General features: G+C 40.2%; 1 protein-coding gene across 1 annotated transcript; it reads right to left on the reverse strand.

Annotated features, from left to right (window-relative positions):
• Positions 1–1505: 1505 nt before the first annotated feature.
• LOC131131155 (dickkopf-related protein 3-like) lies at positions 1506–8595 on the reverse strand. Its single transcript, XM_058075589.1, has 7 exons — positions 8366–8595; positions 7897–8004; positions 7779–7820; positions 4647–4739; positions 3033–3177; positions 2787–2937; positions 1506–1664 (listed from the first exon to the last, which is right to left on the reverse strand). Exons 1-7 carry the CDS (start codon positions 8549–8551, stop codon positions 1640–1642), a joined length of 750 nt encoding a protein of 249 aa, XP_057931572.1. The 5' UTR covers positions 8552–8595; the 3' UTR covers positions 1506–1639.
• Between the last annotated feature and the right edge of the window lie 2717 nt (positions 8596–11312).

Below are 11312 nucleotides of genomic sequence, written 5' to 3' on the forward strand. Positions count from 1 at the left end.
ATTATCTGCATGAAAATGTAACATCGGACAACATCAGTATCAGTTTTTTTTTCCACTCATGAAAACCGATATTAAATTATTATTATTATGTGTTTATTCCACCACATGAGATATGTCATGTTACACATATCGGCATATTGCTTTTTAGCAAAAAAGCCAATATGGCACATCCCTATAAATATTATTTTTAAGCGAAAATGCCTAATTGTATTCTATACGCTCTTGCAATTTTGATGTAAAACAATATTATTAAATATCTTAAATACATACATTAGCTAACCAGCATTTTTATTTACTGAATGCATTTTACATATCAACACTGTTTGTACAAAATAAGACAAATATTGTAAGTTATATAAAACTGTCCAAACCAATACAATACGTGAAATAACAAAATGAACTTATTTGAACTCATGACAAGAATCCTTCCACTTTGAGTCAGTACTACAAAGGAACGAGGAAGTAGCCTGGAAAAACCCCGTCACCAACAGGTGGCGTCATACACAGTGAATGGTGCCAAGAATTCCACAAACGTGACACAAATGACATGTTATTGCAATCAAACATTCTTATTCGTTTTTTTTTTAAGCAACATGTAGGCGTGGTTGTTTCGAGTTGTGTCATACATCACCTGATACAGTTAGCAGCTTCCGCAATGTGTGAATGCCTTTAAATGTGTGAGTTAATTATTATTTTTTTAGTTCTCCTTGGTTGCTATGCTTTGCCTACTCTATATCAGATTCAGGTCAGTAAACGCCCCATTGACATAAAGTGTGTCACAGTTCAAGTGGTGAAAAAACAAGCCAAAATCAACCTGCGCCTGTTTTTTTTTTCATGCGGCCTTTTCCTCTTATTGAGGGGAAAGTTGACATTGACGCACAACAATAAACAAAAATCAGTGTCATGACACACTTGATGTGACTTTCCGATTTTCCATAAATAGCTATCACAGAAGTAGCTTCTAGTCGCTGGACAGGTTTATCCACATGAGTATCATTTCATTGTCATTTTTACCGGGTAAATCCCCGCTATAAGCAACCATGAAAGAGACAAATATTAGAAGAAAATAGTTTCTGAATGGGCTGCATGGCGGAAAGTGGTTAGTGCACAGACCTCACAGCTAGGAGACCAGGGTTCAATTCCACCCTCGGCCATCTCTGTGTGGAGTTTGCATGTTCATGTTTGCATGTGTGGGTTTTCTCCGGGTACTCCGGTTTCCTCCCACATTCCAAAAACATGCTAGGTTAATTGGCGACTCCAAATTGTCCATAGGTATGAATGTGAGTGTGAATGGTTGTTTGTCTATATGTGCCCTGTGATTGGCTGGCGACCGGTCCAGGTTGTACCCCGCCTCTGACTGCACTGGAGATCGCAAGGAGGAGGAAGTCATTCACAAAAGAGTCGTTCATAACTATATCATAACAACTTGTCTCCAAAAGAAAGAATAAACAAGAAATTTGTTTATTCTGTTAGCTTCAGGTAAAGACAGGAAAATCCCAATGATCTTTGTCGAGGCTCCTGGCATCGTTTATTACAGTGCAACTTGTCTTGTAGTAATCATAACCTCTGAAAAACTGATGGCAGTCGGTGAGATGTTCTGATCCCTCAGGACAGGTTTTGTGACGCCCTCTTTCCAATTCTACTCTCCACACACAGATCCACGTCTGTAATAGAAAACATGGAGACAATGCACAAAGGGGTGTTTAGAAAAAAAATCCTAATCCTAATACATATCGTATTTTCCCGACTATAAGTCACACTTTTTTTCATAGGTTGGCTATTCCTGCGACTTATACTCCAGAGCGACTTATAAATGAAAAAACTGTTTATGTTACATAAACACTGGACAACTTTTCTGTTTATGTTTATTTTTTGTGTAGCTAAATAACCATTGTGTTAGCATATCTTACACCTATTCAGCCTGTTCTCTATTCTTTTATTGTTAGAACTTGACTTCCAAGAGGACGTAACGTCTGTATTAGTCAAGTAGTTTGGAAAATAAATTACCCGCAAAAAATACGACTAATACTCCAGTGCGACTTATGTATGTTTTTTCTCCCTAATAATGCATTTTTGGCCTTGTGCGACTTATGTACGTTTTTTTCTACCTAATTATCAATTTTTGGCCTTGTGCAACTTATACTCCAGTGCGACTTATGTATGTTTTTTTAACCTAATGATGCATTTTTGGCCTTGTGTGACTTGTACTCCAGTGCAACTTATGTATATATATATATATATATATACATATATATATATATATATATTTTTTTTTTACCTAATTATGCATTTTTTGCCTTGTACGACTTATATTCCGGTGCGACTTATGTATGTTTTTTTCGACCTAATTATGCATTTTTGGCCTTGTGCAACTTATACTCTAGTGCGACTTATGTATGTTTTTTTTTACCTGCTTATGAATTTTTGTCTTTGTGCCACTTATACTCCAGTGCGACTTATGTATGTTTTTTTCTCCCTAAGTATGCATTTTTGGCCTTGTACGACTTATATTCCGGTGCGACTTATGTATGTTTTTTTTCGACCTAGTTATGCATTTTTGGCCTTGTACGACTTATATTCCGGTGCGACTTATGTATGTTTTTTTTTTTTTAACCAAATTATGCATTTTTGGCCTTGTGCGACTTATACTCTAGTGCGACTTATGTATGGTTTTTTTCTACCTAATTATGCATTTTTGGCCTTGTGCAACTTATACTCTGGAGTGACTTCTAGTCCAGAAAATAGAATATACGGCTATGTATATGACTACAATGTTTTACTCTCACCCATGAAATTGGCACTGCAGGTCATTGGCACAAGGGCAATGGTCACGAGGACCCTCCTGGTCCCAGGCCAGCATGTCCATCAACAGGTTGGTTTGATTCAGGCAGGAATCCCCTTTTCCTGGTTTGGGGTTGCATACTGGGAATAAAAGCTCTGGGGAGAAAAATGTGGGTGGGTGGATAACAGAAGGTTGTGGTATATAAGGGGGGACTACTTAGTTTGTGTATGGCTTCTTGCTAATTGGTTACCTCGTTGAAAGGCACAGCACAGGTCTGGTCTGCAGTCACTCTGACTCTGACAGATTGTCCCCTCTGTTCCCTCAGTGGCATCCATTGTGCACTGGCCCCACACACACATCTGACTTGAGCAACACTCTTCGTCTTTGGTACAGGGCTAAGTAGAGAACACAGTCAGATATGTAAACTATAATACCAATATTCCATACCAGCCGTCACCAACCCATCAATCCCGATCTACTAGTCAATCTTTGGGAATTTGCCAAATGATTTTGATAATTCTTTGTGTGTCCTCCCCTCCTGAAGGATCCATTTTGAGCACTGAACATGCTCATACCCCATCCCCGCTCTCCAGGCACGCAACCCACAAGTTTTTTAGCCTGATGCCCAATCCCCAGCGTACACAAACTAGCTCACCTCGCTCTGCAAGCAACAAGTGTTGAGCGACAAGCATGCAAAGGTTGAGAGCAAGAGACAGAGAGAGTGACAGAGCGCAGCAATGTACCAGCATAAACTACAGTATTTATTACATGTTAAACGGGACCTACTATGCTTTTTCCACTTTTCTGACATATAAAGGTAGTTGGAATGTTGTATTATCATGTTAAACTGTGCCAAAGTTTCAGTTAATGAGGTTTGCACATTTGGAAATAGAATTGGCTGGAATAGGTACAGATTCTGGAAGATCTAGAAAGCCTTATGTGGAGGGTTATTGTGTGTAGCTGCTCTATAGGAGTCCACAACCCAATTCATAGGGCCAAAAATGTGCATAATAGGTCCCCTTTATGATGTATCACAGCCGAGACCATGGATGTTGGACTCAAAAAGGTTGGTGCTACTACTTGGTTTGTGCATGTCTTCTTGCTAATTGGTTACCTCGTTGAAAGGCACAGCACAGGTCTGGTCTGCAGTCACTCTGACCCTGACAGATTGTCCCCTCTGTTCCTTATTACATGTTAAACGGGACCTACTATGCTTTTTCCACTTTTCTGACCTATAAATATTGTTGGAATGTTGTATTATCGTGTTAAACTGTGCCAAAGTTTCAGCTAATGAGGTTTGCACATTTGGAAATGGAATAAGCTGGAATAGGTGCAGATTCTGGAAGATCTAGAAAGCCTTTTGTGGGGGGTTATTGTGTGCAACTGCCCTATAGGAGTCCAATTCATAGGGCCAAAAATGGGCATAATAGGTCCCCTTTATGATGTATCAAAATCTGCCTTTGCTATACCTCAAAATGAAGGCACAAATATAACTCCATAGATGTGTACCCCCCAAAATTTGTCATTGCATCACTCAACAAAATATATCTTGTATATATCTTGTATATCTTGTGCAGCTTCACAGCCAAGACCATGGATCTTGGACTCAAAAAGGTTGGTGACCGCTGTTCTATACTATCCAACTTCCATCATTTCCATTATCAATTTCATGGGCCTTCCCATAGGTCTGTTTTTCTTATCAGTACATGAGTACTAATACAATGAGAGCAAGCAGTGGAGGCTAACAAAATGGGACATTTACAAGGATGTTATTGTATTAATCCCTGCAATTCTGCAATTGTTATAAGAAAAAAAACTGTCTTTAGCCAGATAAAGCAATCCCAAAAAATGAACGACTTCCTACCATATCAGCTGGTATGCAGGGGAGGCACTTGGAGTTATCGATCCCATACAAACAATACTTCAGTTCACCACAGTCCTCGTCCACCATGCACTCCTGCAGTGTGAGATCATTATGGTCATATTACAGCAAAGCATGTTGCCATTATTCAGCGCCACTGCGAGCCACTAAGCGTCTATCACATCATCTTTGGCGCAAACTGGCACCAACTGGCACCGTCCGAGTGGACCCCTGGCATCATTGGCGCAACTTGGTCCGCGTCATTACATTCCAGTGGATTCCAATAGGCGGATTGTTTGTGACATTTGGTTCCACTTGGTGAAAACACAAAGATTTTAATAAACATTTTGAAATTTTCTTGCTGCCAAACTCAATTTTTGCCACCACGAGCCAGTTGGGAGGCAGTTTGAGCCACTGCACGCCACTAGGCACCTTATCGGCAACACTCGGCGCCGCAGCAAATTGCATTGGCACGAACTGGCACCAAATGGCGCCTGCCCAGTGGACGTATTCATTCATTCATTTTCTACCACTTTTTCCTCACGAGGGTCACAGGGGGTGCTGGAGCCTATCCCAGCTGTCTTCGGGCGAGTGGTCGCCAGCCAATCACAGTGCACATATACGTAGACAAATAGTATAATTCACACTCACATTCATACCTATGGAGTCGCCAATTTAACCTAGCATGTTTTTGGAATGTGGGAGGAACCCGGAGTACCCGGAGAAAACCCACGCATGCACAGGGAGAACATGCAAACTCCACAAAGAGATGGCCGAGAGCGGGATTGAACTTGGGTCTCCTAGCAGTGAGGTCTGCATGCTAAGCACTCTTCCACCGTGCAGCCCGACTCTTAGCATTAAAACACAATATTAAAAATCTACATTGTGACATTTATTTACAGGATATGTATAATGGATATTGGAGCAAATCAAAAAAATGCTGATGACAGCATAACAATCAGTTTGACTGGTTGGACCAGTATAAAGAACAATGAGAAAATCCAAGGAACTCAGTGAGGATCTAAACAGGAGCAAAGTAGATGTACACAAGGGGTGCTACCACAGTATCTCCGGACAGAAGGTAAATAAGTAAATATCTTGCAAGGCGACATATATCCCTGTTTTGTTGACAGATTATATTGGTTATTTTATATAGTAGCCTATGCCTAAGCAATTTAAATATATTTTTGTCAAATTTGATATTGACTTCAGATATTTAATCTTGCATGTCCACTTTTTGGAATGTACATGAAATGGGGAACACTATCAGTGATGCTGTGATGATGTACACCACAGAGCTACAGTAACACTGCCACCTGCTGGCCAAATTAATTCAGACTCGACATATGGGAAAAACCAGGTCACCTTTTTGAAGGAATATTCTCCTGTACTATTCCTATTGTTGCTGAATGTACACATCAGTGTTCCCATGAAGTATTATTCAAGCAACACAAAGAGACTGGAAAGTATAGGTAGGGGCCACACGGTCCTCACTACCCTAAAATGATCTTAATGTGTTCCAGACAACCACTGCTGCTATGACTTGTATGCACGGTAGCCACTTTCCAGTCCCGCCTTTTCCAAATAGGACTGACAGATGGCTGGACTTCACAGAAAGAAGGAAAAGCTATTAAAGTTTAGCGTCATCATCGCCATTGACTTTGACATTTTTATACACTACAATTAGTCACAACGCTGGCAATGTTCCTTGTTCCAATGTTCCTTTCCTTTTTTTCAGCAATCAATTCTCTTACTGTAACCACTCTCTTTACATGGGCCAGGAAAGTAAGAGATGGAAGACTCTGTCGTCAAATGGAATGGTTTAGACAGACGTAGTCCAGGAAACTACAGGGATGGTAATATTAGCTGGATCTGGCTCACTTTACAATAGAGTACACAGAAATACAGTAGTTATTGAGGAACTCATGGGGAACTAATGACATTTAGAGTAGTTACTGAGGAACAAATGAAGAATGAGTAGAGGAATTGGTCAGGAAGTAAGGCACATACATTTAGAGTTTTTACTGAAGAACTTGTGAGGAATTACTAGAGTAGTTACTGATGAACTAAGTCACATAGATTTAAAGTAGCTACTGAGGAACTCATAAGGAACAAGTAAAATCGAGTCGTTACTAATACACATAAATTTAGAGTAGTTCCTGAGGAACTAATGATGAATGAATGAGGGATGAGTAGAGCAAGTAATGAGGAAGTAAGGCACGTAATTTAGAGTAGTTACTGAGGAACCAATGCACACAAATGTAAAGTAGTTACTGAGGAACTCAAGGAATGAGTAGAGTACAGTAGTTACTAATGAGTAAGGCACACGCATTTAGTAGAGTAGTTACTGAGGAAGTAAGGCCCCATCAATTTAGAGTAGTTACTGAGGAACTCATGGAGATCTCATAAGTAGAGTAGATACTGAGGAAGTAAGGCCCCATCAATTCAGAGTAGTTACTGAGGAACTAATGGAGATCTCATAAGTAGAGTAATTACTGAGGAAATAAGGCCCCATCAATTTAGAGTAGTTACTGAGCAACTCATGGAGATCTCATAAGTAGAGTAGTTACTGAGGAAGTAAGGCCCCATCAATTTAGAGTAGTTACTGAGGAAGTAATGGAGATCTCATAAGTAGAGTAGTTACTGAGGAAGTAAGGCCCCCTCAATTTAGAGTAGTTACTGAGGAACTAATGGAGATCTCATAAGTAGAGTAGATACTGAGGAAGTAAGGCCCCATCAATTTAGAGTAGTTACTGAGGAAGTAATGGAGATCTCATAAGTGGAGTAGTTACTGAGGAAATAAGACCCCGTCAATTTAGAGTAGTTACCAGGAAGGAATGAGTACTGGTTAGAGTAAGGGTTTGTTCCTTATTAACTATTGTAATTTGGTGTTACAATGCAACAGTGTTATCACTGGATGACATACTAATAGTGTAATATATAATATAATAAAACATAATAAAAACCAAGTTGTAGGAAGCACTCAGAGCCAGGCAACATTTTGGATTCAATCCAAAGATCAATCTAAAGTATTCCAAGACATCTTGGAATGTGCTGTAGGCCAATAAATAATGGGTAAAGCCACACTTGCCCCCCCCCCGTCATACATGGAGGACATAAAAGCCGAAGACTCACATGATGCAGACTGTTCCACTCTCCTGTATTGTTTGTCATTTCCTTTAAAGACAAATATACACCAATATTTAGATGTAAAATAATACTAGTACTGCCCCAAAAACATTGTATAACTCACTTCATCAGTTTGTTGAAGTACTTGAACCGCTGTGGCTTTATCTGCCCCAACTTTATTAGTATCGTTGTAGTAACGATGATCGGTATCCAAAGCACTCTCTGTTGATATCTGAAAGTTAGAACACACTTGAAATGAAGTACATAAGCGTGCATAAAATGGGAAACTATTCATCGTATGAGCACATCATGCATGCTATGATAGCAAATGTCAGCAACCAGTCATTGGGATACGAATTTAACAATCTGTCGAGAATTGCGGTTGTAGTTTGCAGTGCAGTATGACATCATCTTGGGTTTAAAGCTAATAAAACCAACATAGTACGTCAGGGGTGGCTAGACTTTTTCCACTTAGGGTCACATACTGGAAACCCAAAGGATGGAGGGGCCTGACCAAAAACAATCCAATGTAGATAACATAAGATAACAGTTCTCTGATGGCAAATACCGACCCCAATAAAGCACATACAGACCTGGTCTACTGCCTCCTCCAGGAGGTGTTGGGTGTCCTCCATCAGCTCTTCCACTTCACGGAACATATCATTCAAACTGACAAGGCCCTCTTGGTGGTCGGTTATAGCCCGGCTCGACACGGCTCCGCCGGTTAACCAGAGGAAGCCTAGACTGAAAGAAATGGAGAATAACACACAGCCGGACATCTTGGCTTCCTCCTTGTTGTGAGTCGATGGAGCAAGAGAGAGGCATGACGCATCACAGCTGGATTGGTTTTATATGGAAACTTTGAGGAGGAGTATAAACCTGCTTTAATGACGTGGAAAGGGGCTGGATACCATCCTTTTTTTCACACGTAAACCACAAACCTGGATATGGTTTATACTGTATGGTATCTTCAGCTATATACCATTTAACCAATAAAAACCTGTATACGTATCTATAACACTTAATCTGTATATATCTGTAACACTTGAAACGTCCTAAAATGGGACCTACATTACAGCAGGGGTGCCCAAACCTTTTCCACCCAGGCCATTTTGATATTTTTATTTTGTAAACCAAGTTGAAAAAGCCATTTTTGTGAGTACCATAATCCATAATAATAAAAAAAAGTTGTTGTGTTTTATAATATTCTGGTGTTTCCAGACCAATGCATCAAATGTAACACAATTACAAAAACATAAACCTTGCAATGGTGGCTGCACGGCGGACTAATGGTTAGCACACAGGCCTCACAGCTAGGAGACCAGGGTTCAATTCCACCCTCGGCCATATCTGTGTAGAGTTTGCATGTTCTCCCCGTGCATGCGTGGGTTTTCTCCGGGTACTCCGGTTTCCTCCCACATTCCAAAAACATGCTAGGTTAATCGGTGACTCCAAATTGTCCATAGGTATGAATGTGAGTGTGAATGGTTGTTTGTCTATATGTGCCCTGTGATTGGCTGGCCACCACCCCGCCTCTCGCCCAAAGACAGCTGGGATAGGCTCCAGCACGCCCGCAACCCTCGTGAGGATAAGCGGATAAGAAAATGAATGAATGAATGAAACCTTCCAATGCTCTGTTATTTTAGTGTTACTTTTTTTTTTTGCATTTTACTACAACTAAAACATTTCTTGTGAGAAAAAGACACCTGGAATAAAGAACAACATTTGTCTGAAATTCTTTCCATACAATAAACTTCAAAGTGCAGGGAAAACAACATCGACAACTGCAACATATTCACAGACAATTTATTTTTGTTTAAAAGTATTTCACATCACCTTGAAGATCATTTGTATTTTATTACAGCCACAGAACATTAGCAGCAGCAATAATAATAACAATTAGAATAACAACCCAGCAGTAGAAGCAGATCAACGCTGAGAAAGACCGAAAATGAAGGACAAACAAGATGGCCACCCCTTCCAGCTGCCAAATAAATAAATAAATATCGGAAGGGATCATTAGAAATCTTGTTTTTTTCTGTTTTTCTTTTATTTCAGTCTGTCAGATTTGCCCAATCTGACATTGCTCCTTACACTGTATGACCGGAACATAAAAAAATGGTCGAAATATGTGATGGCTGAGGATGAACACAAAATAGCAAACATGACATGACTTCTTAGGGACTTACCAGGGACTATCATGTAGGGTAGAGAACAGTTTGGGGGGGGATTGGGTCTTGTCCTTGCCGAGACATACAGTATTGCTGCTGCTGTCTAATAACGTCTAACACAGGGGAGTCACAGAGAGAAATGTAAAGATGTAGCGGTCACTTTTAAAAGATGCTAATGATTATTATATGCTCAACTATCTGAATAAAATGTGTAGTATCTCATATACAGTGGAACTTGGGTTAGCGTACCACCCGTTTTGCGTGTTTTTCGGTTAACCTCCAAAATTCCCACCAAAATTTTGCCTACGTTTTCCAGTTAACGTACAACGCGGCACGCGTTATCTTGTCACGTTATCGATACACTACCCGAGTCCCGCTATGTTCTTAATGTATTCTTATCACAAACGTCCTTGTTAGCCGGTCTATGATGACTTTGTAGTTCTTTGCTAACTGACACAGTACTACTGATCACGACTGCAAAATAACCCATGATGGAAAAAAGACTATTGAATTCAAGAAATAACTCATAGCAAAACATGAAGGAGGTGTCTGTCTTTGCCTATAATCACGTCTACAAAAGTAAAAGGGATGTTAAAATGTTCATTCATCATTTATATGCATTTTTAATGCTAAAAAATTATTTTAAAAAAACATGTTTGTGTTAACCGGCTGCACGACGCACAAGTGGTTAGCGCACAGACCTCACAGCTAGGAGATCCAAGTTCAATTTCGCCCTCGGCCATCTCTGTGTGGAGTTTGCATGTTTTCCCCGTGCATGCGTGGGTTTTCTCCGGGTACTCCGGTTTCCTCCCACATTCCAAAAACATGCTAGGTTAATTGGCGACTCCAAATTATCCATAGTTATGAATGTGAGTGTGAATGGTTGTTTGTCTATATGTGCCCTGTGATTGGCTGGCCACCAGTCCAGGGTGTACCCCGCCTCTCGCCCGAAGACAGCTGGGATAGGCTCCAGCACCCCCCGCGACGCTCATGAGGATAAACGGTAGAAAATGAATGAATGTTTGTGTTAACATTAATTGGACTTACATTATTTCCTATGAGAAACATTTTTTTTTGGTTAGAGTACATTTTGGTGAAAGTGAAACGTTAATGATGCTAACCAAGGTTCCACTGTCCCTCATTCATTTTAGTTTTTACAATATGGCGAGGGCCAATAAAAAAACGAACCGTGGGCTGAAAATTGCCTCAGTGCCACACTTTGGACACCCGTGGTCTAACAGTAAGCGTTAGTCTGATAGTGTGTCTTCATCCAAATGCATCAACAACTGTCTACCAGCATTAAATTAATGCTTCCAACAAATATGTGCAAAAATGAATCAATGTAACATTCATTCTTGGGGACCACCGA

The sequence above is a fragment of the Doryrhamphus excisus genome, chromosome 6 (genome assembly GCF_030265055.1).
Source record: "Doryrhamphus excisus isolate RoL2022-K1 chromosome 6, RoL_Dexc_1.0, whole genome shotgun sequence".
Lineage (NCBI taxonomy): Eukaryota > Metazoa > Chordata > Actinopteri > Syngnathiformes > Syngnathidae > Doryrhamphus > Doryrhamphus excisus.